Genomic DNA, 27473 nt, shown 5'->3' with positions numbered 1-27473 from the left:
TTCTCACGGTTTAGAGTAACAGCGACACCACAGTCAATCCGCGAAAAAAAAAAAAAAAAAAAAAAAAAAGTGGTGCAATCAACGACAACTGAGTAGCAGGGGGAGGAGGAGGAGAAGGAGGAGGAGGTGATAAATACGCACACCACAAACGGCTATGTAAATGTACATTGCGGGCCTGTAGCGGCAGTGTTTAAAGGCGCTTTGTGCATCAGTAATCCTCTCTGATGTCACGGTGCGGAGGGAGGGGCTGAGCGCTCCGCTTTAATCCGTGCAAGTTGTCGGAGGGGGACACGCAGGGCTCAGGAGATGGAGATGTGGCTGTGGACTGCAGCAGAGCGACCCTCCCCTCTCCACTGACATGCAGGTAGGAGGAATATGTCTCCCCCCCCACTGTAGCGGGTACGGGACATTAATGCCAGGCAGGAGGGGTGGGCGAATTAAGACGCCGGGAGCCCGTTCGGTCGCCGTTTGGTCGGTCGCTTGTCACCGCGCTGGCGTGCTGATGGCGGATCCTGCACCTGCTGGGATTTAATCCCGATGGTTTCCCACTCAGGGCTCCTCCGGTGGTGAGACAGGTGACGGGCTGCGGTCTCGTTTCCTACCGTGTTTATCTCCCTGAATATTTGTGCAGGCCTACATTTTGCCCGCTTTACCACTGCGGCTGTCCCGCGTCGGAATAGGCTGACAGCGTGTAATTCCAAGGCTGTGGCTGTGTGCACATAATATTTAGTGAGTTACATGATAATTACTTGCGAAATAAGTAATTGTAAGGGGGAACGTGGAGGCTTGATCGGCGAATGATTGTGAATAACATCCTATAAGGGAGAGACTAATTGTTTTTTTGTTTTTTTTTTTAATTCTCTGTAACGTGTACAGGTCATTATATATATATATATATATATATATATATATATATATATATATATATATATATATATATATATATATATATATATATTGTCCTACCTCGAGGCACGTACCTTCAGAATAAAAGCATCGGCCGGCTTGACGTAGGGTAAATGTAAGCACTACACACATCTGAACACTGACCACGCCTGCTGAGCGGGTTTGAGTCACTGTGTGTGTGTGTGTGTGTGTGTGTGTGTGTGTGTGTGTGTGTGTGTGAATATGTGTGGGCGTGTGTGTGTGTGTGTGTGTGTGTGTGTGTGTGTGTATATGTCCTCTATGTATGTATAAAGTCCTACCCCCTGGCATGGACCTTCAGAATACACATCACATTACACACATCCGATCATGCCACGCCTGCAGAGCGGGTTTGAGTCACTGTGTGTGTGTGTGTGTGTGTGTGTGTGTGTGTGTGTGTCTAACTGTATTTACCGAGACCAAACACCCTCATAAGCACAGGCAGACAAAGACAACTCCCCCAAAAGTTATCTGGTTTCTGGGGCCTGTGTCAAGTTTAGATTGTGGCTTCTGTGTTTTGGATAGAATGAGGATTAGGATTAGGTTTAGGTTAGTGCTGTGGTTCTCAGCCTTGGTCAGACAGAAGAGGCCAGAGCCCTGCTGGTCGTCTATTTTATGTGGTAGCTGACTACATTCACCTGTTATCCCACATGCCATTCAGCTCCTGGGGGACTCTGAGTGGATAAAAGCACCAGGGAGAGCAGAAAACCAAAGACACAGAACCAAGTGGGACAGGATTAAAGTTAGGCATACAGTGGACAGGGCTTAGGTTTGGTGCAACACAGTGTGTGCCATGGTATCCAATCAGGGGTGATTGTGGAATTTATGTTATCGTGACATCCATAATAAACTGGCTTAGTGTAAAGAGACAATCTGAGGCCTCTTCCCTTCGCAAAATGTAACATTTGGGACGATTGCTGGAATAAACTTTGAGCTGCAAAGACAATGTTATTTTTTTAATTAAAAAAATGGACATGACTTTGCCACACCCGTTGCATCACTGAGGAGAAACAATTGGGCTATTGGTGAGAAACCTAAAAAATCAAGAAGTCAAAGAGTCGGGAATGATGCTTCTGATGGTATTGTTAGTGACGGCTCCGTAATTATCTTGTGTTTTAATCAGAGATCGCATTTACATTGAAACCCTCCTGCCACCGCCTCATTTAACATTTTAGTTTTTGAGTTGCAGCAGCTGACATATCGTGCCTTTCGACAGATGACTGTCGTAATCAAAGGTCCCGATGCCTTAATAATACAAACTTCTCTGTGTGTTTGTTGTTTTCTTGTATTTCCAGAATTACCAGCAACTAAATGTCCTCTCAAGAATAAAAAAGATGAACAAAATTCTCCAAAGGCAGCTTCTGAATTTGAAGAGGCTACTTTAAGTTTAAGACTTAAGAATTTAATGTTAGAATTAATTAAGTGTAGATTAAGTTAAGGTTGGTTTAGGACTTGGATTTTAGGGTTAGGGTTAGGATTACAGTAGATTTAGGGTGAGGGTTCAAGTCTAAGCATGTAGTGCAGACGGTTAATGTTGTTCTTAGAGTTTAGGGGATGAATCTAATCAATGACAGTCAACACAAGTATCCTCCAGCGATACAAACGTGTGTGAACGTCTCTCAGTGTGCGCTTGTGGCTCAGTGTGTGTGTTTGTCTGTCGGTGTAAGATCAGCGAGTTAATGGGCTAGTAAATCCTCCACCCTGTGGCTTTCACTGCAACTTGACAGATGGAGGTGCAGCACTCAGCTCACAGCTCTGAGAGGCCTGGTCCAGCTCTGATGCTCTGCCAGACCATCTGTGACCCGGGCAAACCCCCTCCCGCCACCGCGCCGCCCACCAACACCCCCGCGACCCCTTCCCCAGGCACTCACCCATTAAACGTCCAGTCTGCAGCCGCGGGCAGAGAGGGAAATTGGCTGCCCTCACTCTTTAAGCTCAGGTTACTAGTTGAAAATGCCAGACTACATTAACCTCTACCCTTTTCTGTGCTCTGAATCTCCATTTTACTCGAATTCAAAGTCTAGAATTGATTCATCTGCTCGTATTAGATGACAAAAACACGGAGAGATCAGAAACAATCGCAGACAGCAGGTGAGAAAACAGAACATTTATCTTGACATAATCTGTCAAAATAAACCAGGCGAGGTTTGCATATCTTCTGCTTCCTCCCATTTCGGCATCAAAAACATGTTCGATTCAAGATGAGACCCACTGAACTGCTGAATCGACACTTCCATGAGTTCCCCTGATTACTGAGGTCAAACAAATAACTTTCCCCAATGTAAGCAGCTTATACAAGGCATATGGGAAGGCCATAACAAACAAACCAAAAAAATAGCTTTTTAGCTTTTTTGCATAAACAATCTAAATGAACAGTACACCTATTTTCACTGAGCACCTCTACTTTTAGTATTTTTAATTGTCTTTGATGTGTCTTTGTCTTTGTGATACTGTATGGGCTGCGATATTTCGTTTTTTATGTACACAAGGACATAAGAAATGACAAATAAAGAAATCTCGAATCTTCTGCGAGTGATAATGAAAATACCGTAAGAACACATTGTGGTGTCCTTTTCAATTCACTGACCTCAGACACTGAAGTCTTTGAACAGGTGATAACTGATGGATTCTCTGATAGTCTTGTCATATTAAATACACATCAAAACTACACTTACAACTCAGAGAGGGCATTAAGCATTCAGATCGCTGCCCTATCCATCTCTCTGTGTCAGGTCTTATCTGATATCAGAGCCAAGTCCCTCCCTTTCCTTCTCCCCCAACCTCTTCTTCCTCCTCATCCTCCTCATCGTCTCTCTAACTCTCTCTCTCTCTCTCAATCCTTTTTACTCCTCCCATCCTGTGCCATCTGCCAGCTGCTGGAGGAAGCTGGTAGAGGGTGAATGCGGTGCAGATTAAAGTGCGCACCCAAATCAATCCCAGCGGATTTCAGTTTTGCTATTAGCAGTGTGGAGATACAGAGACCCTGGATTGATGCATTACGTATCTATAGCTATCATGTTTTCTCTCAGTGCTGCAGCATCCTTTTTGTGTGTGCATGTGTGCAAGTTGAATGTTGCGGGAGTGTGTGGCCGGATTTTAACGTTCAACTTGTGAACTTTCTAACTAAAGGACCCGCAATTTTGAAAAAAAAAAAATGAAAGCATCAACACTTCAGCAAGCACGGCTGTAAAAGCAGCCCCGCCAAAGTGGATGTTCATTCCACTAGAGGGATGGATTATCAAGTTAGTATTAATACTTGATGTTCACATTTTAAGTTTATGAATTGAAAAATGCAGCTTAGTCGACCTGGAACCGTCAGATCCCCTGTAATCGTTGTTATTATCGATCCAAAGCTGCACAAATTACTCATAAAACGGGGGACTTTGTGCTGATGTGTGCCTCGCTCGGCCAAATGCTGGCTTAATGTTGTTAACTTGTGAATGTTTTATAAGTTCCCCACTGACACACATTATGCCTGCTGTTATGCAAGACGTCATGTTTTCTGAGTAGAGGGAGGATACTGGCAGGACTGGCAGACAGGAGGATTCTGGGAAGATACCGACTCAGATGAAGATGATAAAACATCAGTTCTTTCAAATTTGTAACATAATGAAACCAATTCAGCTGATCTGTGTCCTCCAGTATCCAACTTCATACTACGGCCTTGTCCTGAGAAGCACGCGGTGCCCATCTCTACTGACAGTTTACACCAGAGCTAAATGTTTATATTGCTAATGGAGTGATCAGTTATTTCTTGGAGCATTCAATTCGTCATTTAGTCAATAATAATGTCAAAAATAATCACAAACGCTCGTTCCAAAGAGATGCCTTGGAGTTGCTACCTCAGGCCCGAGGTTACATGCAAATCTTTTTCATGTCATGTGGTTGCATGCAGCCGAGTTGTTTTGGAGTCCCATCCAATGAAAATCATGAACTGGGATTGCATCGTCATTTGGATTGTTCCATTTAAAAAAAAAAATAAATAAATAAATAATAATTACATCATGCAACAAATTGTGTGTAAGTCAGCAGAACATTTGGTATTATTACTTGATGAATAACTAAAATGATGAATTATCAAAATTGTAATTGATTAAGTTTCTGTTGACATGTTTTCTGTTTGTCTCTTATATGAAAGATATGAAATTGTCATTAAATACCATGGTGTCGTATTGTGTGGTTTGGCTTTACATTGTACAATATCACAAAATAAACAGTGACATTAATGTTATGCTGCCGCTTGCCCAGCTTGATGATCAGCTCTCATGCGTCCTCACGTTCATCCTTTGCTGGTTTGACCTATTTGACTTTTTCTGTTTACACCCCTGCCCTGTCTGTCCCAGGCGGTGCTGTGAGGGGGGGTTTCCTCGGAGATATGAGGAGCATGTTCTGAAACTCGGAGTCAGATTGCGCCCCAGCCATGAGCCACAAGTATCAGGGAGAAGGGTCGGGCGACGCATCGGAGGAACCGAAGGTGAGCTCAGCGCCTCCCCGGAGTCGGCAACCCAATGGGACTCCATCAGGAGACGCCCCTGCCAGACGGTCCTGGAGGCCCTGTCAGATGCTCAACCAGGACGGAGAGATGAATCCCCACCACCATCATCATCATCACCATCCTCACCATCATCATCACCCTCCTCACCACCACCACCACCAACCCACAGGTCGTGGAGCGCCAAGGCACCGCAGGCGGCCTCCCTCAGGTCATGGGCACAGTCAAAACCAGGGTCAGGGCCTGGTGCCGGTCCTGGTTGCATCCAGGCAGGAGCTGGGAGAAGGTCCAGACATGGAGCCTCGTCCCATTCAACATCCCCGCCCCGGTGTTACCCGCTATCGCCGCCAGGGTGACCCCAACCCCAGGCTCAGAGCTCACAGACAGAGGCAACCAATCGGAGAGATGCAGGATCCCTCTGCGCCTCAGCAGCGGTCGCCCGGTGCAGCTGAGAGAGAGGGTCCTGCCAAGGTGCAGCCACAGCAGCAGCAGCGTTCATCACCTGTTCCTGCGTCGGACCAATCAAAGGACAGAGAGTCTCCTGATGAGACTCCAGCTGCTGTTGTCGCCCCCGCAGAGCTGATGCCTGACACTCCCCCGCCTGACCTGCAGCCTCACCGTGAACACACTCCGTCTCCTGAGGCGGTGGAGAGCGAGGACAGGAACGTGGAGGAGGATGGAGAGGACGCTGAAGAAGAAGAAGAGGAGGAGGAGATACAGCAGCAAAAGGGAGACGTAGATTGTCAGTCAGCTGCAGGCCACTCTGACTGTAGTCATGGCAACATGCAGACAGGTGATGATGATGGAGGGGAGGAGCAAGCAGAAGGAGTGGAGGGGATGGAGGACGAGCGGGAGGAAGTGATGGATGATGGGGCTGAAGGGAACGTGGACGAGGGAGCTGAAGTCGTCGATCTGTGCTCCGACACCGAGAGCGCTGCGTCACTCAGCATGGACGGGCCCCTCCACAGCCCGCCGCCCCTCCAGTCGCCAACCCCCCCCTCCTCCCCAGACATACCCCCATTCCCCCAGCTGGACCAATTCAGTGAGGACCCCAGCACCAGCCCTCCGCCGCTTGACAGCGACCCGTTACCTGAAGACGATGAGGGCTGCTCTGATTCCTGCTCGCTGTCCTACTCCACATCCAACTCCGAATCTTACCCGAAAACCTATGCAGACTTTTATACAGAGTCCCACCAAAAGTCTTACCCAGAACCTCTCTGCGAGCCGAACCCTGAACCCAACACAAAATCCCATCCTAGCTCCTTTCCCGAGCCCCTAAAGGTATCCTACCCAGAGCTACACAGAGAACCTCGCAGAAGATCTGGCAGGAGGACTGAGCCCTGTGACGCCCACCAGGAGCCCTGCCAAGAGCCCTATTCCAGCCATAGACAGGAGAATGTACAAAAAGGGGCTCCAACCTCCCCTGCCAAGTGCTCCCCTCATGCCCCCCCTGCCCCGCATACCCCCTCTGCCCCCAGACCGGGCAGAGAGCGCGTTTCGCATCAGACCCCCGCCGGCCAAGTCCGCTCAGTCGGCTGCAGATTGCACCACTATGACGGTCAGTCTGACGGAGAGGGTGACAGCGCCAACGGAGGCCCCTGTTCGAGCCACGGGCAGGCAGCCAAGCATACGCACACAGACACCCAAGTGAAAAGCCCCTCATCTGGGCAGAGCAGCTCAGGCGAGGCCCAGGACAAGCAGGCCAGGATGGGTCTGTCCGGGGAGGAGAGCGCGAAGGGCTCAGGAGATGCCATCAGTCTGGCGATTAAAGACATCAAGGAGGCGATTGAGGAGGTGAAGACTAAGACGATACGCTCCCCCTACACCCCTGATCAGCCTGTGGAGCCTATTTGGGTGATGAGGCAGGAGGTCAGCCCCACAGAGGACGGATATCCGCAGCAGACGTCGGCCTGCCAGGTTAGTATGACTTCAATTTACTTTAATGGCATTTCTGCTTTTTGTTTTGTCACAGTAATGATACAATAACAGCAACTTTAACAAACGAGCATTAACAAAATATAACCCAGAACACTCATTATTTTATATTATATATCTTATATACTGGATAGCAGTGTTATGAATCTGCAGCACCAGAGACTGAAGTAGCAGTACCGCAGTTTTAGGACCGTAAGCAATGTGACGGACCATGTTGCTTCATGTCGGTGAACCATGTCCTTTTTCTGGTTTTGGTGCCTAAACCCAACCCAAGTGGTTGGTAGCGTCTGGAGCCTCTGGTGCTGCAGACAGATAATATTGCGCCCAAGAACACTCCCTTTATAATCAATGACGTTGTTTAGCTTGTGGAGCGATTTTTCTATTTTAATAGAAATAGCGATTTAATAGCGATTAAATTTCTATTTTTGATAGACTTATTAGCCGTTTCACTAATGCTCATGCAATTTGTTTTTGCTAAAGTCATATATCCCGAATCTTGCACTTATAATTTATTGGTACACAGTTTGTTTGCATTTTGATTTTACATGCAGACTTCATGTTTGCAGTGTAGACAGCATCAATCTGTCGGGAAAGTGCACAGATGCTGTCCGGACAAGGCGGTAGGGCAGTGTTGAGGTTGTGTCAGCAGTGTTGCAGTGATTACATTGAATTTTATTGATCTGTCTGAAGAAGCATCCAAACAGATTTACAACCCTGACTCTCTCTGTTGGCAGGATTATTGCCCAAAACATGCCTCTTCTACAACCTAGGTGGTGACTGTGTCTGACTGAATTGTGGAATATGTCTTTCAGATTAAAAAAAAAGTGATTTTTCTCATTTTCATTCTCTCTTCCTCCCTCAGTCTGTTCCTCAATCCCCCTCTCAGTCAGTGTCTGAGTCGCCGTCTTGCTACACCTCAGCTCCGGTCCGGGAGCCCGTCAGGAGTCCGGCGAGGGCCGAGTCGTCCAGAGCGCACCATCACCAACGCCAACACCAACACCAACACCATCCCCAACCGCAACAACACAAGCAGCAACACCAAGGCCACCAGTCCCAGAACAGGGACACCGCGAGGCTGCCGCAACCGTGTGCACAACCACAACCGTACGCGCACACGCTGCCCAATCAGCATCAGCACCAACAGCGTCAACATCAACATCAACATCCACATCAACATCAACATCAACATCAACATCAGCGTCAACATCAACAGCCGCCGTCTCAGCAGCCACGGCCACAAGCCCAACCACAGTCGCCTCCACAGCCGCAGCTGCCATCTGTCCAAGAGGTAAGCACATGCACTTTACTTGAGAATAATTTGTGTGTATAATAAGTATGTACCCGAACCCGAATACGATATTCGGAAGTACACAGATAATGCTTTGATCCCCAATAGTTTTTCTGTCCGAAGTTTCTCCTCGTTATTCAGGAGCTTTTTTCTAAAGAAAAAAATGTTTGGATGCGTGTTTTGAGCATGATTTTGAGCCAATTACACGGGATTAAAACAAAATGTAACAAAAAACATGTTGGTGCGTGTTTTGAGCCAATCACATCCATCATGTGATGCACTGTGGCCCAAAAAGCATTTTTCTCATAGACAATAACAGGAAAAGAAGTGGCTACAACCCCCGCGAAGCGACTCGTTTCACCAGCAGAATTTGATCCATTCAGTCCGATTACATTTGGAAAGTCTAGAAGAGCCGCACGATTCAATTATTTTATTCCCGTTCTAGTTAGCTGAGAGCTAAACCGGAAGTTAGCCGGCTAGCTCGGCGGAAGTCTCTAGTGCACCCACTTCCGGTTTCTTCCTGAATCCGAATAATGAATCTGAATTTTTTTTTCAAAGCCCGAATCCGAACCCGAATACAAATAGTGCAATGGCTGTACACCCCTCGTGTATAATGTGCACTCTAGTCGGCTTTAGTGTGTGACACAGGGAAAATGTCATAACTCCAATATGTAATGTTTTTACTTGAATCAACACTTTATATTGTTACTTGCAGCTCAAGCCTCTGAAACCCATTCAGCTTTAATAAAATAAAATAAAATAAAAAAAAATGCATGGTTGTCAATTTGAGAATAAACTTCCTTTACAAATCGGCCAGCAACTAAACAGCCGACAGCTAAAAAAACAAAAAAAAATGAAAAACACTGTTGGAGAAAAGGTTGCATATACGTCTATAAATATAAGGATGCTGATGTACTTTCCCTTTTATTTTCCTCTCCAGATGCGCAGATCTCTGCCTCCGTTTCCCACATATGTGGATGGTGAGTGGCTCTTACATAACAAACGGATACTTCAGTCCTCATCCTGACCTTTATATTATTCGTCTGATGAAATGCACTATTTCGAAAGTTGTGCCGTCTCACTGCCACTCTGTTTACATTTTACAATCTGTGTGTGTGTGTGTGTATTGTATTTGTGGGTGTGTGCATGCAGGTTCCACTCTCATATCAAATACACACTTTGTTATCTGATGAAATTCAATATTGTTGAATTTTAGGGTGTAGTAATATTACGCCACCACTTTTGCATAATCTGTATTTGTGCGTTTGTGTATTCATTCTCTGCAGTCCCTGGACCATGTGACCCTGAAGACTTGATTGACGGCATCATTTTTGCAGCGAGCTACCTTGGCTCCACCCACCTGCTGTCGGAGAGGACGCCCACGAAGAGCGCCCGCATGCAGCAGGCGCAGGAGGCCATGAGCCGCGTCAGGGTGAGAATACATTTCAGTGTTTTTTTTGTTTTTTTTTTGGTTTAGTGCTGTGTTCAGCTTGAATATATTCATGTGTTTAACTGATTCCAACATCCACATCCAAACCAACAAACTGATGTTTATTCATGAATTTAAAGTCAAGCATAAAGTCCTGTCAACAGTCCTGGTAGAAACCGAGATTGCTTAATTTGGAAACACAATGGCACACCAAAACTCAAATTTTTACAAATACGATTTTTCCATTTGGGACATTTTTCAGTCCTAATATGGAATCAGTACTTTTTCAAGTATTATTGATAGAGAGGGATTGAGACCCCTCTTCAAACTTAAGAATATATATATATATATAACTTACCTGGTTCAACCTTTTTCTTTTATTTTCAAATTCAAAATGCTATGAAAACATATGGTGTCCCTCCAGGGTCAAGCATACATTTTTTTAAACTTATGAAACACAAATGATAATTGAATGTAACTGATCATTAGGATTTTCTTTAACATGGACTCTTGGCCTCAGCTGATTGACTTGCACAATTCATAAATGTGGGCAAAACTGGAACCCAAAAAAGTGTCATTTGTCCTACGTCCAATCAGTGCTAGGACGCATTTTTGAGCATCTTCTCTTTCACTGGCAGCTCCTAGTTTCTGTAAATCCAACATGACATGAACAAGCACAAGAACGGCTAGAAAAGATTGTCTGATTTACATTTCCAGAATTTGTCAGATGCTTTCATCCAACGTGATGCATCTTCTGACGCAGCTGAACATGCCATCAGTGACACAACCCAGCTTGTGTGTTAACGCATCATCCGCAGATCATTGCTCTTGGTCTAAAGCCCAATGTACGAGTCTTTTCTTTCACTTGGGTGGATGTTTTGGAGACTGTGCTCTCACGCAGGCCTGTGATGTTCAGGACATCGGAGGCCCTGCAGAGAAACCTCATCAAACATGTCTTCATACTTGTGGCTTTAACATTTAACATTGACATATCAGACATTTATCGGATGATGTAATAGGTGCGACAGCAGAACAAGCCTGTTTCCTAAATCAAAAAAGGAGCCGAGCAGCCACAAGGATTTTCTTCTTCGTTAAGAGCAAACTACAAGCACAGGATTTTATACGTACAAAGATTTATGATTCAGTTGAGAAAAAGACATTTTGAGGTATTTGTTCACTCGCTGAGTTTTTGGCCGACAGTGAGACTCCGTCAGACTGTTCAAAGACGAGAGAGAGAAGATCTACGGGGAGAAAGAGAGCGATGGAAATCCTGGGCTGAAATCAAACCCAGGTCATTGTGTTCAGAATAATTGAGTGCAGATGGACCGATAACCAGATTATCAGGATTACAAGGAGGGAGGAGTTAAAGAGACAGCCTTGAACTGTTTACATCCATGTTTGTTTCCTACTGACCTGTGATTTTTTTTTCTTTTACTCTGCTCTTATCTTAATTAATTTTGATTTGATTTCATGAACTGTCTGTATTTGATCAAAGCTAGTAATTCCCCACCCGGCTCCCGGCTCACTGTAAGGTCTGTGAAGGTTCAGTTTAGTTCAGGAGGTTTTATTTTGTTCTCTAGAAACTGTGGACCTATGAACTTGAACTTGAACAGAATGAGATTAAAGCGTCGACTTAAGTGAAATTATTACCTACCGACAACATTGCAGGTGAATAGAAAATAACAGATGTAGCTTTAAAAAAAAAAAAAAAACCCTGAACTATCCCTTTAAGAGGTCTGTAGCGATGCAGTACATAGCGGAGTGCAGCATTTCGGACCGCGGCCAGGTGAACTGAGGCCACAGATGCCTCAGCAGCCGGGCCAAGCGATGAAGGAGGCAGTGGCTGATCTGACTGTGAGAGCCGACTGCAGGAGCCATAACTGAGAAGTGATGTCGGTGCTCTGTTTTGTAGAAACTGCAGTTTGTTTTTGAGTGATAAAGTCCTGTGGCTGCTGCGCTTTGCTGGATATCTCTGTTGGATGTGATGTCTGCAGAGCGGCACCATCTCTGATCGTGATTAACATGTTGCTGTAACTAATTATTTGATCAGCAAACCATCAAAATGAAGTCAACAGCAGCAACAACAACATCAATAATAATTATAGTAACAATAATATTCATTTGTCTAGCACTTTTCATACAAGAAATGCAGCTCAAAGTGCTTTACAATACAGACATGACATGCATCGAGTGATTCATGTGTAAATAAACTTTTCTTCAGTACTGTATCCTCATTTAACAACAAAATCTCTTAATGCATAAAATCAAAACATTAAAAAAAACATGCACCAGCAGTAAAAAGCTGCAGCAGCATCACAAGTCTCCACACTTTTAAAGGAAAACCCCGGAAGTATTTCACCTTGTAAACCCTTTTCCCGCCGTTTAAATAGCAAGAGTGGGCTTGGACACACCCTGAATGCACCGTGCTCTTCAGATTGTGCACTTAGATTGTTAATATACATCCCCACAGATTATTGTAGACTCGGAAGGGGCGTGACCTGCAGAGCGCCGACACACCAACATCAGCAGGCCTTCAGAGATCAGTAGAGTCTGCAAGATCGACGGGAGGAAACTACTTACTGTTGCTCCTGACTGGTGACTAGATGGACGAATATTGGAGAAGAAAAAGGAGTTAAATTGTTAAATTTGATTGATTTAAACAATACTAGTCTGCACTTTCTACCTACTTGCATTTGCAGCAGCACCAAATGGCCTATAAAATGATCTAAATTTTATTATCAGGCCTTCTTAGCTTGGAAATTATGTTAAATGCATAACTTTTCCCCACATAAAACTATCTTATGGAATAATGAAGACATTACTGTTTGAAAAAAAAATCTATATTCAAGCATTTTTTATTAGACTTTATTCTACAGAATACAAACAGAAATGCAATAATACAACTAAGACATTCACATACAAGCAAACAAAGACAAAAAGAGAGAGAAAAAAAAATGTAGTCGTGCATTCCTAACCCCTTCCTAAACCAAATTACAAATATAATCAACCTCTCGTGAACAGTTTCCCTCAAACAGCACCAGTCCAAAACAAAAAGAATTTCCATATTTTTCTTCACAGTGACATTAAAATGTTTCAGCAGACCGCCATGTTTCAGCAAATTCAAAGTTACTATCCTGTCGAAGAAAAAGTGAAATGTCCAGCTCGACTTGTCACCGGTTTTTCTTCGATGAATAAACCGGAGCTGCTCGTCAAACAAAATTTGTTAGCCATTATTTCCCCTCTTCTGCATTTTTAAGATATCACCTCCTCCTCTTTGCTCTTCTCCCGCCTCCTGAATCTATTTTATTTCATGCATCTCCTGCCTGGAGTGGCTGCTTCTCATGGCTTGTTTCCTGTGGATCTGTCTGACTAGGCGAGGCTTGAAAGTAATTTTGCGATCATCGAGACCCGCTGCCCTCTGGATAAATAATTTCACCAGCCAGTTTAATGTCTTAGCTGTCAAGTCCTTCTGTTTTTAGCAAGAAAAGACTGATTGGAGGCTCATCGGCTAACTGGCTCAAAGGGATGACAAACTTCCCAGGCACAGATAGCAGTTTTCATCCTTAGTAGTGAGCATGTAGAAAACCCTGATTTTGCAGCGGACAGAAAATTGTGAAAAATGTTGTGTTGATCATCGGCGAGGTAAGAATAGAGTCAAGGGCAGATTCATCACTGCACTTATAATTTATTTAATCCTTGACTTTTAATATTTTCAGTACTTTTTTAAACAGAATACTGATATTGTGCAGTTCAGGCTTTGGCAGAAAACTATATAAAAAATGATTATTATAGTGGCTGTTGGTGTTGTTTCGAACTTTTCAAAGCGCTTTGCAGAAAAACATAAAAAGAGAAACTGTGACCTTGGAATTATAAGATTCTATCTGACTGTTTTTTTTTTTCTTTTGATCCAGACTGAGTTATTCACATATTCATGATCTTTGAATGAACCCCCATCCTTGAGCGGTCGTTACTTGAAAAAGATAAACTTTTGGGGTTGAATAATTTCTGTTTAATGCCGTTTTTGATGCTCCAAATCAAAGACCTGCTCTCCTCACAGATACAAACTGAGGAGTCTGAGCTCACAAAGTAATAAAAACACTGCATGAAACAGAATGACAGAGTAACACAACAGCCAAATACAACAAATATTAAATAAGTATAATAAATTGCATTGTCTGTCAAAATGTGCTTTATAAAAGATTATACTGAAAAAATATACACAGGTTGTTTCAATAAAGTCCAGGAAAATAAAGATTTATTCACAATTAATCTTGACTTTAGACGTTGAAATGAACTTGAGGGTGTTGCTGATTATAAATACTGGTTGTAAAAAAGTGATATGTTGTACTTACATAAATAAAAGCATGTGCCAAAATTCAAAATAGTATTATAAGGCACAGAGACGAGTCAAAACTGAGAGTGACGCCGCAATTAAAGAACCACACCAGTGATTTTTGCACGTTTGAGCGTGATATCTACAAAATGTGTATTCTTTAATTTTCTGCTAAGCTCTGCCCAAAGCAAGCAGCATATTTTAAAACCCTGATGTCATTTTTCATTCCTTTTCTCCAGCCGTCGGTTTCCATTCATTCCACTACGATATGAAAATGAACCTCCAGAGACATCAAACTTTCTTCACACCAGTATTCAGTGCTATAATGAAGTTCTCCACATTAGTTTTCCTGAAAGCAGCAGCACTTGTAGTGTTTTGGTGACTTGAAATTGGGCGGAGTGATACGCTCCCTCCGCCGGGGAAAATAGTCCCCAGGGAAAGGTTTACTTCCACAGCCGGTCATCAGTTCTGTGGTTTTTGAATGTTGACGGCGATGTTTGCCACAGAAGCAGAATATTATAGAGTGCGTGTTTCAAGCAAAAATTGAAATTTGAATATGGAGGGATTAGGATTTTACACTGGGAAATCTTTTGTGAACCTGCATGATTTGCAAAATGGTTTGTTGCACTGGAAAATATCTGCAAATTTAACAAACATTCAAAATCACTGAGATGGTTTAACAGAAGGAGGGTGATAATGACGACGCCCAGCGCAGGTCGGTCAGACTGGACTCGACGTGGCTGCACGAGTCGCCCCTGGTGACACACAACAGGCATGAAACGGGACTCTATGAATAGCCAGACATGTTCGCTGCAGGCCCACGAGACGTGTCAGCCTGCGTCTCCAGAGTCCAGTGTTTCCCCCGGAATATTCTATATAAAAGGGTGTCTAATATAAAATGGTCTCTGAAACAGCCGTGGAAACCATGTGACACGTCTCCATTCAGCCACGTGCAAATCAAATGTGTTCAGGCAGGGTGACAGCTGCAGAGGTTGGAGTGGCCCCCGCTGCCTTTTTAGTTCGGAGCGGATGTAGTTTTGCACCATGCCTTGCTCAAAATGCAAGCTCCCCCCAAAAACCTCCAATCTGAGGACCAAGGAAAAATAAAGCTTGCACGAATCCTGCAGCAAACGTTGACGATGAATAGATTCAAACTGCCAGTGGACGTTCACCGGACGAATTAATTAGCACATTTTTCTGCCTCACCCGCCCTGAACCCTGTTAGGTGAATTTACGGCTCGGACAGGTCCTGTGGCAGCCCCCCCGGCAAGAGCAGGAGATTTATTATTTTGTCTCGGCGCACGAGGGGCCGTCTGCCAGTCAGCGAGCCAAACGCGACCTGAAGAGAGACAAACAGCATCCCCGCCACACATTCACCTCGTACCAACTCATCTTGAGACGCCTCTTTGGACCAAAACAGCGATAACAGCTGAGGTTACATGATTTGTGTGTGCAGGAACTTTTTTTTTGCAGCAGCGATGCGTGCCAGTGAGGAGGCATGAGAAGGCATTTTGGATCAAAGTGTCCGCTAAAAGGCAAAACTGTTTTGTTTCCATGCAGAGACAAATAACAGGCGCCATTTGAAGCAGTGACCCAAATGCATTATGATTGCATGTTTATTTAGTGACTATAAATAGCGTACACTAAGAGCACGAAATATTAGGGACACCTCTGCTTAAATTAAATAAAATACTGTATTGTACTGCATTGCATGCATGTAAAAAGCTATGATCCCTTTTGTATTTTTGCATGATAGAATAAATAATCTAATAATCACATTTTTTTTTTTTAAAGATGAAAGTGAGCAGACAGATTGAAGCCTGGCGACAACAGAGACATGATTTAACAAAAATATTCTGAAGATGTTCCTCTTTCATGGCGAGCACAAATACTGATTTGTAGTGCGACATCTGCCAATAAAACACACACACACACACACACACGCACACACACACACACACACACACAGAGTCTGTTTGTATCTCCAGGGTTATTTGTGTCACATTGATCAAGAAGAAACTTTTGATAATGTTTGATTCGTTCGGCCTCTGGCAGGGTACTTTTGTCAGATGTGATAGACAGTGAAACATCACTGCCCACCCACCCACACACACACACACACACACACACACACACACACACGCACGCACACACGCACCTTAAAGGTCCTTTGTCCCTTAATATGGCATTTGGAATGGAGACTGTCCACAGTGAGTGAGCCAATCCTGTTTCCTCCACCCACCCAAAAGCCAGTTTTGCCTCGTGTGTGTGAGTGTCGCCTTGATTGCCCTCTTCCTGAGTCTGATTTCTCTCTGATCACTGCAGGCGGCTCAAAAGCAGGCAAAGAACAGGAAAAAGGTAAGGTGCTTTCATCTGCTCTTTCCTTAGTCATAATTGCAAACATTTATGCAAAAAAAAGAAAATCTGCTCTCTGTATAGAAATGAGTATTTATATGTTGGTTAACATTAATCAGACTTTCTGTGAAGAATTCTTTGTGAAATGAATTCTTGCAATTCTTGCTTTAAACTCATGAACTTTCCCCTGCTGCTACAGCGTGTGTGTGTGTGTGTGTGTGTGTGTGTGTGTGTGTTGTTTCCTCATTAAGCTGATGTGTGTTTGTGCACTTGATGACTTAAGTGCTCATTATTCTAATTAAAAATATTGTTTCTCACAGCCATACACATAGTTACCAAACAGACCCAGACGCTTTTAGACAAAAACACCAAATTATTTACTTCGTACTTTAAGACAGCAGAAGATTATGGATTTTTGTAAGAAGGAACTAGTGCTGATTTTTAGAGAGATTATCAGATAATTTCATCATGATTCAGATAATTTTTTTTTTTTTTTTTTTTTTTTTTTTTTTGGAAAATACAGTTATTGGCTTAAGTTTGCTTGTTTGTAATTCATTATATTTTGGTGTGGATGTTTGATTTGGTCATTAGTGGTAGAGTCTATTTAAAGCTATCATAATGAATTAAGATTTTTCCAGATTAAAAAAAAAAAAAAAAAAAAAAATCTGAGCTCCTGAAATGTCAGTTCAGCTTTGTATTTCCATTTTGGTGAATTTTGATGTCATCACAGCACATGACTTTTTTTTCTTTTTTTTTTTAATGAAACTAATCAGGATCAATTAATGCTGCAGCTTGTACACAGAACTCTTTATGATTTTATCTGAGCTCAGAAACAAATCAACAAGCCACATAATCCAACCAAAGCACTAACCAAAAGGCTGAAACATGATTTCCATCAGATTTGTCAGAATTATTATAGAGAAATAGCATTTTGTGTGAGTCCTTTAAAGGAGTATGACACTGTAAAATCACCTTTTTTCCAGCTTTTAATCAACGTTAATGACACCTTTATGATGAATTTGGTGTTTCTTGGTCATAATCTTGACTTTATTTTCTTACTATTTCCACCCGGCAGCTGATGAACCTTTCACAGTCTAGCGTCCTTACGCTGCTCACCTTTTTCAAAATCAAACCGAATCCCTTGCTAAAGTTTCATTTCACACTGCAGAAGCGCCTCGGGCGTTTGAGAGCGACAGCTGCTGCCACTGTCACTGAAATGACTTACTTCCAACACCATGCAACCTAATTATCAGCCACATCCACCAATTACTGCTCAGTTAACCCTCGTTTTATTAACTAACCCATTAATTAGTCATCCTCTACTTTAAATAATGTTTAATAGGTTCTGCTCTCTGGATATTTCTCAGCTGTGGCTCACAGATTGTAACGAGAGGCCTGTGTTTTGATGAATTCAGCTTCTGAAAATCCCCTGTGGATATTTTTTGGTTGAGCTTTCCTCTGCTTTCTTTCTCTCTCTCTCACTTATTTTTGTGTTCTGTTTTGTTTTTGGTCCGGCTGCGTCTGTGCAGAGCCCTGACGGCGAGGCTCCGTCCACAGTGGAGGTGGATCTCTTCATGTCCACGCAGAGGATCAAAGTCCTCAATGCAGACACTCAGGTAAGGATCCCGAGGACGAGTTAATGATGTGCCTCTCACCTGGGCTCAACTCCAGCTGTTTAACCCTCTGTGGTCTTGACAGAGGATGTTTTACATGTTTTTATGATTAATTTCTTGCTTTAACGTCTTAGAGACGATTGATGAAACAGCATCGAGAGTGTAGATCTTCATCTTTTAAAGGCAGAACGAGTCGGGTTTGGTTGCGATTTGTAATTTGAACATTCAAAGTTGGCCCTTCTTCCTTGGATGTTTTCGTTTCCTAGGATGGTGATGGAAAGAAACAACTGGCGTACTGTAACGTCACCATCCTAGGAAAAAAATTTGGCACGCTCTTCATCCTCATCCTCATCCTTTTCCACTTGGCATTTCTCCTCGCTCTTTTTCCTTTTTTATGCCGTCTGCATTCGCGATTTTCGTAGCTTCCTATTGGATGTTGTGCATCAATCTGGCACTGTGCTGCGCTGTGATTGGCTGGGAGCTTCACGCCCACTGCATAAAGGCCGACCCCAGAAGAGTCCCGAGCTCAGCAAAACAAGAAAATCCAGGCAGAGAGCAGGGACTCTGCAGACACACACACACCAACACACACTGCTAGTGGCTCACAAGTGATGACTGAGAGGGATTAATTTTGTATGAGTCTACATAATATTTTTTAGGAGAATCTTACTCATTCTGCCTTTATTCAAGTGCTCATTGAAATCTGTAGATCAATTATCACTGGACAAACACAACAGGTTTTGCATGGAAAATCTCATTTTGGACAAATGGCAAACAGACTCCTACATTTATTTCCATCCATATTTTTATGCTCATGTGATGTGCAAAAAAAAAAAAAAAAAAAAAAAAAGCTGTGGAAGGTGTGGACTCTTTTACACCTTTAATGCATTCCCTATTCAAACCTACTGTTGGAAGTGGAGCTGCACACAAAGGGATCGATCAAATGAGAAGTTTGGGGTTCAAGCCGAAAAGCAGGAACGGGGGCAATGCAGAGCAAAATCACAAGAATGAGATTAGATCCCAAAGCGCTGAAAACTGCAGCTGAAAACTTTTTAATACTTAGGAGAGAAAAGAAGAAGAAGACGACGGTGGTTCAGTGACGCCTCCATCGCTCCCTTTAGGATTAATCAGGAGAGCCTCGTGTGTTTTTTTTTTTTTTTTCTTTTCTGCCAACAGGAGTCGATAATGGACCTGCCGCTGAGGACGATCTCCTACATCGCAGACATCGGCAACATGGTGGTGCTGATGGCCCGGGGCAAGATGGTGCGGTCCCGCAGCGCGCAGGACCAGCTGGACCGCACGGCCGAGCACCACACCACCATGAGCCACGACGACAGGCGCCTGTACAGGATGATCTGCCACGTCTTCGAGTCGGAGGATGTAAGTGTGTGAGCGTGTGTGTGTGTGTGTGATTCTGTCATCAGAGTAGTTTCCCTTTAAACACACTTGGTTTTGTTCACATTGCAAATGTCACAAAACACATGGAGTGTGTCCCTGAAGCCAAAGATCAGAGTCATTTATTGCCATTTCAGCGAGCGCCGATGGGAATTTGGACAATATAATTACAATTAGAAGACCTTGGACCTTAGTAAATAATAATAATAATAATAATAATAATAATAGCAAGCTTTATACAGGCAAGTCCCTTTGAGATCATATTCTCATTTTAAAACGAGATCTGAATACACTGCATCAACAAAAAATCATTTATAATGTTTAAGAGCAATTATGATAATTACAATAATGCCATAATAGTAACACAATAAGAATAAAAATCAAGATAATGATAATAAGGACAAAAAAATCACAGTAGTATAATAAGTCAATAATAAGTCACAGCCTGAGTCAGTCAGAGTTTTGAATCGATTTCTGAATTGACCCGTTGGAACCAGAGTCCATGTGTGTTAATGTGTGTTAATGTGTGTATTTAAAAAAAAAACAAAGTAAACAAACTGCACAGTAGCACGGTGAGTGTTAGGCCGTGGCTGAGTGCTGCTGTGAGCCGTTGGCAGGATGAGAAGGACGCTTTGTTATTTTTCAGATCCAGATCAGGCAGGAGTTATGGATTCCAGAGATGAACTTTGACTCCCGTCTGATAATCTTTTTCTTCTAAAATCTTTCCTGTCCTCAGCCGAAGAGTTGCACCACGCCCTGATAGAGACTGTAATCATTTAATAAGTAATAAATCTGTTGAATAAGTGTCCTTTGCCTCCAAAGACAATTTACAAAGACTTATTTTGGAGTATTTTAAACACGTATATGCATGTGTAATATTTCAGCCCTGTGCTCATGACCTGGTTTTCTTGGTGTGTGTTACAGCGCCCCTGGAGGTTAAAAACGACATTAACGATCTTTAAGTTACTACCAGTCCTCAGCTGTTTGCATACAAATTCATAGCATTCTGGAACTGGTATTAATTGTACAAATAATAAACAAACCACATTTTTCTGTATTTTTTTTTTTTTTTTTTATGCCCCTAGAATGTATAGTACTTTGGAATGAACCACATTTTGTGTGTGGGTGTGTGTGTGTGAGAGAGAGTGTGTGTGATAATGGGATTCAAATAACCCCTTGAACTAACTTTGCACTCAATCTGCTGAATAAATAATCCCTTAGAGAATAAAAGTTGCAGTTACTCATGTGCTGTGAAACATTCATGTCTCATTCCCCCATGTGCTATTGACCCACTCAACTCTTTCTCACCCCTTGTCTCCACACACACGCACACACACACATACATACACACACACACACACACGCAGGCCCAGCTGATAGCCCAGTCTATAGGCCAGTCTTTCAGCGTGGCCTACCAGGAGTTCCTCCGGGCCAACGGCATCGACCCTGACGACCTGAGCCAGAGGGAGTACAGCGACCTGCTCAACACTCAGGACATGTACAACGACGACCTCATACACTTCTCCAAGTCGGAGAACTGCAGAGATGTGAGTAAAGCAGCGGAGGGCGCCAAGGGTGACGGGGCGAAAAACAACAAACACAAAAATCACTTCCATCAGACGAGAACAAACAAAAAAACCTTCCTCTCACACTGATCATCATGTCTCTCGCTCTGGGAGGTTTTCTCTTGTCCACTAAGCTTAGGCAAGGTTATAATTTTAACATGCTATTTTTTTTTCTCACTGATTTTCTTTGTACACTTTGTCACAGCTTTTTGCATCCTTGATTACGACTTAGATCTGGGCTTTCTTATTCTCTGTAAAGTCATATGAGACGCTCTTTTGAGATGAAGGGCCATGCAAAATATACATGACTTGATATGAAAAAACAAACACAAACAAATAAAAAAGAGCCTCATGAAGTTTTCCTGTGATTGCAACATTAATGAAGGAATGCAGTAGTGCTTGACGTCCTCTGACAGGTTAAAGACGTCGACTGCTGCTAAGTCTCTGCCCTCTGTGGAAGAGCACGGCCTGTTTAACATGCCCCCCTTCGCTCGGCTGTGTTTCAGGTTTACATAGAGAAGCAGAAAGGGGAGATCCTCGGCGTGGTGATCGTGGAGTCGGGATGGGGTTCAATCCTCCCCACCGTCATCATCGCCAGCATGATGCACGCCGGGCCGGCGGAAAAGTCCGGGCGGCTCAACATCGGAGACCAGATCATGACCATCAACGGGACGAGCCTGGTCGGGCTGCCGCTCAACACCTGCCAGAGCATCATCAAGGTGCGCCGCAGCGGGACTGTCCCGACTCACAGTGTCTTCACAGTATTTTAATAAGACAATTCCACTGTTACCCAATAGTTCACCCTCCTGCAGTCCCCCAGTTTATTCATTCTATTGATTGTTCTTCTAACAGTTGGATTTTTTTTTGCCAATATCCAGTATTTCCAACTCTTTTGGCCAATGCTAATACCATATGCACATTTTTTTTTCCACCTAATTGCAGAGAACATCAAGTTTTATTATGCCTGCTCTTATTGTGAAGGCCCACTGGCAAAGGCAGACATAAAATTCATTACTTTTCAAAATGAACACATTCACTGGGCAAAATAAAGAAAGATAGTACAACTTAGGTTACGTAAAATTTTCACATTTGGGCCTGTCATATTGGCTGTAATTTTCATTTTGAGCCGATACCGATATTTGATTCTAAAGCTGATATCAGCCAATGTGTGCCAATATTATCGTGCATCCCCCCCCCCCCAAAAAAAAAAATTCCCATTCACTATTGCGATATATTTCCAGTGCATTTTTAAGACAATGTGTCTTCTTTTATTGTCATTGCAATGTCCAGTAACTGTTAAAAAAAGAAAAAGAAAAAAGAAAACATGACTCCTCGACAGGATGGTCCTCCTCGGCCATGAGAAGGGAACCATAGCGCTTTTCCCAATTCAGAGTTCCCTCAGTCGAATCAGTTTCAGCTGCTCAATACATCGAGTCAATTATTTCTGTCTTTAATTGTCTTTCTGGCAATCAGAAAACCGACCGGGACAACTTTCAACGTCCGTAGACCGCATTAACAATAATCAAAGCAGTCATAATCGCTCATAATAAGCCGTGCACCAGAGTCGTGCAAACATCGCCGAGCCTTTAAAAATCGAAACCAGCCGCATAAAGATTTTAATTGCCCGTTTGTTTGAGTTTGCGATGCAGCTTTGTTGGAATAATGAGACGGAATAATGAGAGCGCAGGAGGATGTGTCCGGTCAGATGAAGCTCTTTTTAAGTCACTGCTTTATTTCTTTATCTGTGTGTCACTGAAACAGAGAGGCTGCCCTCCGCCGAGCTACAGTTGTGGTCTCTTCACTTTTAATTAGCTGCTTTTCCTTTTCCTGCAAGAAGGAGAGAGCCTTGCTTATGAATGAAATGCATTTACTGATCCATAAGACACTCAGTAATATAGTAGATTTTATATTAATAAATCATAGCAACACATCATCTGACAAACACACCACCGTTTTACAAAATAGTTAATTGCAATTAAGTGAAATAGATAAAATGACTTAACCCTAGGCTTGGAAATAAGGACACTTATATATACTGGATCCTGTATATTTTATAGACATTGCATGAGACGCTGCACAGGAAGCCTTCATTAGACAGCAGCAGAGATGCAGCAGTATTTATGCACCAGAGACAAAAGGAGAGGAGGCATAGGCTGATTGCTGTTGATTGATGTGAAATATTTTGATTGCTTGTGTTTTGTTTTATTGTATTATGTTTGGGATTTTTGCACGCTGCACTGCGTCTTTTTGTTTTGTGATGGTGGATTGGTCGCGTCCAGGCGGGCTTGTTCTCTGTAAAGTCCTTCGAAACATGCTTTCTGATGAATTATATACGACTGGAAAACACTTGAGCTAAAAATTGAAGAGCGTCTCCGTAATCAGAATTTGATATTTTGAATAATCTCAATTTAAAGGGATACTTCAGTCGTAATTATTGATATTTGTAAGTATTCACCATGTGCTGCCTTGAATCCCTGACAAAGAGAGCCTTGTCAAGCTCATTTTCAAAAAATGCCAGCCATCTCTGATTCAGTGGAAAAAAAGAGGGCCCATGATTTTGAACAGCAAAACGAAATCAAAAATTCAGATTAAAAAGCTAACACTCATCATGCCGTATAATCCAGGTGTCTAATATCCAATTTTCCACCATTTGTGACTTCTTATTAGACATATTTTCAATTAGGAGCAGCAATTTTATTAGTAAAGTGAAAACGGTGAGCAAACGAATACAGACTACTGCCACCTGCTGGTATGGAGAGTTATCTCTTCTCTTCCAGGTTCAGAACTTAGAAATATCATTAATTATGGGTGGAGTATCATCTGTTGTCTTTGTGGTGAGTTCAAGTGCAACTTTTTGGCTCCAACTTTTTGGCATTTGTCGCCACTAGCTCTTTGATGCCAGTTTGGTGTGTCTAGGCCTTAAACAGTTGCACACACAGGCAAAATCCTCTGGTGTGTGGTCATGTGGTGTGTGTGGGAAGCAATTGACATAACGTCTTTTTCCACTGCATCAGAGATGGCTAGCGTTTTTTTGGAATATAAGTAACCATGCACGATATACATATCATGCATTATGGTTGGAGGACCTCTTTAAATAAACATGACTTTTGATGGAAATGTTGTGGCCCCCATAGACACTGAATGACAAATTTAAATTAAGGATGTTTCTCCATAATGGATATGTGGCACTTCTTATTGCACTGCATCTCTGTTTTTTTTTCACTGCTTTTTGTACGTTCAACCTCACTCTGTCCTCCCTCAGGGTCTCAAGTCCCAGTCCAGGATCAAGATGAACATTGTCAGGTGCCCGCCCGTCACCATGGTGCTCATCCGCAGGCCAGACCTCAGATACCAGTTGGGCTTCAGCGTACAGAACGGCATCGTGAGTACCACTGTAGCACATTTTAAAAAAAAGAAATGGGAAGGATTTGATCAAGTAGTACCTCTCATATGATATTTTTTAATTAAAACAGCGTCATCCATGGATATCCTCTCAACATGTAACAGCTAAAAATAACCAACTTTTTAATCAGTGGCTCCCCCTCCAACCTAAAAGGCTGCAAAAATGGTCCCAAATACCCAATCACAATCACTTTGACCAGTTAGTACATTCATAATTGAAAGAAAACAAAACAAAACAGGGAATATGAAGGACTGTTTGAATTTTATATGTAAAAATAACATCTGCGGGTGCTCTTTGGAAGAAAAAAAAAAACTCTGGTAATATTAACCACAATGCAGTGACCTGGAGATGTTTCATGTTCTGATTAAAGTGTTAAGATTTCATATTAATAGCAGAGCCACCCTATGTTTTTTGGCTGAGATTCATCATTATCGCGAGGACGCCGGCACGTCTGCAGCTTCCCATTTGCCAACTCTGTCACTGATAGCAGTTTGAAGGCTTCATGTTTTCAGCTGAGCTCCTTTGTTTGTCCTCCAGATCTGCAGCCTGATGAGGGGGGGCATCGCGGAGAGGGGCGGCGTCCGGGTCGGTCACCGCATCATAGAGATCAACAGCCAGAGCGTCGTGGCCACGCCTCACGAGAAGATCGTCCAGATTCTGTCCAACGCCATGGGAGAGGTAGGAGAGCCGTGGAGTCCCATCATGATATGACATCATGCAGCAAAAGCCCATTCACATGAAAAATAGGCTAATTTATTTATTTATTTTCAGGCAATGGTGACTTCATACCTCCCTTCCTTCACAAATGTTGCTTTATAATTTTATTGATTTATTTATTTTCCCAGCTGCAACACATTGCCTGCACTCTGCTATTTGAAACCATCTTTATAAAGACTAAAAAGCAATTAAAAGGCATGTTTCCACCAGGATGCTCAGGAAAAAAAGAGAAACTAATCTTTATGGTTGGAAACACTGATTCCTGTTGCACTAAGTAAAGAACAGGCCTGAACAACAGATCACTGATGTTCAGTATCTATGAACATCCTTATCGGTGACTGCAAGTATACAGTTATCAGCTGTACCTGTACAATCTAATGCAGTTCAATCCAACAGCTCTGCCATAAATTCTACCTTTTAACAAAGTTTATAATGTTCAGGTTTTGTTCACGTGGTGGAAAATGTGTAAATTTAATTCTGTGTTTATTACTGAGGTTGTAGTTTGCAGAGGTCTTGCACTGGACTGCATTATACTGAGAGGTGTTTCTGATTTTTTGTCCTCCCTATTTATATACAATGCTAGGGACAAAATAGTGGAAACACCTCTCAGTAAAATGCAGTCCGGTGCAACAGCAGCACTCACTATGAGCTCAATGTCAAACATAGAAGTGAATGAACACCTCTGTTACCGTGACAAAAAGAAAACCTGAGCATTATAGGCAGCAGAAAAGGAAACTTTATGGCACAACAGTTGGATTGGATTGGATTAGATTGTACAGGTGGAGCTGATCAAGTGGCCACTGAGTGTAGCTTCCACTTGTCACAGCAGCTCATTGTGGATCATCAAAAGTCACAGGACAGTTGATTTTATTTTGAGTAGGGAGTCATTGGCCTATTTTAAAAAATAATACATACCCTTTTATTGACTTACTCAGACTGAGATAAGATATTTAATACCATTTTCACCTCTGTACGTCCACTGGTTTGGTTTTGCCCAAAATGTCGGAGTGCTCCTTTAATGCTGCTGCGTCTGCGTGTCTTTCTGCTCCAGATCCACATGAAGACGATGCCCGCGGCCATGTACCGTCTGCTCACCGCACAAGAACAGCCTGTCTACATCTGACCAACGTGGCTCTCACCCTCACCTTTTCCCGCCGTCCATTTATTACCAATCACGCATTTTATTATATTTATTAGTTGTCTACTCACATTTTGATTCGTTGAAAATACCTTTCTCCTTCCTGTACCTTGTTTGATATCACACGTATTTTGATCTCATCAGCACTGACTTGCCTTAATCTGTACAGTAATCTGTCGTACCAACATGGAGATCTACAGTATGGCAGCAGAAGACACAGATTATCCCACTAGGCGGAGTGTTAGTGTGACATGTTTTATGTATAACCAAAGACAATTGTGAATTTATTTGTGCATATCTAGGTGGTATATAGAGTAAAGAATACCTTTGATTTAAATATTTATAATAACTGAATGTACTTTAAGGGATGATGGACCTAAACTGTCTTTCTTGTAGAAGGGCGACCCACACGATGAAGTCTAAAGCGGTCGAGCTGTAGGGGAATGCATGTAACAATCTACTGAATAAACTCTGACGCCGAGGTAGTGGCTCCATACATAACGCTGTTGTTTTTACTCTACATGATTGGGGAAAATCTGTTTTTTGTTGCTATTTATTCAGAAAGTTAAAGCCATGATCGACATCCTTTGCAAAACTGGATTTTCTGTGGAATCTGGTGAAGCTCGGTTACGTCTTCTGACTCCTGAGCTCGTACGACTTCACGACTTTTGCTCATGGTTTTGATTCTCTGCACTCTAAGTGACATTAAAAAGGTGGCTTGGATGAACCATGGCAATTGTTGGTATTTGTTGGTGTGAGAATAACCCAAAAAATAAAGGGGGGGAAAAAAACAAGCAAAAAAAAAAAAAAAAGAGGAAATTACCTTAAATTAAGCAACAAGAACAACAAAAAATGTCCTGAAAATATTTAAAAAAAGAAAAAAAAG

General features: G+C 42.7%; 1 protein-coding gene across 1 annotated transcript; it reads left to right on the top strand.

Moving 5' to 3' along the window:
- The first annotated feature begins 200 nt into the window (after positions 1 to 200).
- On the top strand, positions 201 to 27319 carry LOC115369538 (amyloid-beta A4 precursor protein-binding family A member 1-like). Its single transcript, XM_030066172.1, has 13 exons — positions 201 to 364; positions 5268 to 7333; positions 8214 to 8639; positions 9580 to 9619; positions 9926 to 10071; positions 16727 to 16759; positions 18286 to 18372; positions 19546 to 19749; positions 21132 to 21311; positions 21836 to 22048; positions 24592 to 24711; positions 25270 to 25410; positions 26501 to 27319. The coding sequence occupies exons 2-13, from the start codon at positions 5345 to 5347 to the stop codon at positions 26570 to 26572; spliced, it is 3651 nt and encodes a 1216-aa protein (XP_029922032.1). The 5' UTR covers positions 201 to 364; positions 5268 to 5344; the 3' UTR covers positions 26573 to 27319.
- Positions 27320 to 27473: the final 154 nt, after the last annotated feature.

The sequence above is a fragment of the Myripristis murdjan genome, chromosome 12 (genome assembly GCF_902150065.1).
Source record: "Myripristis murdjan chromosome 12, fMyrMur1.1, whole genome shotgun sequence".
Lineage (NCBI taxonomy): Eukaryota > Metazoa > Chordata > Actinopteri > Holocentriformes > Holocentridae > Myripristis > Myripristis murdjan.
The sequence above is the reverse complement of the archived record's forward strand: the minus strand, read 5'-3'. Positions and strand labels throughout refer to the sequence as shown.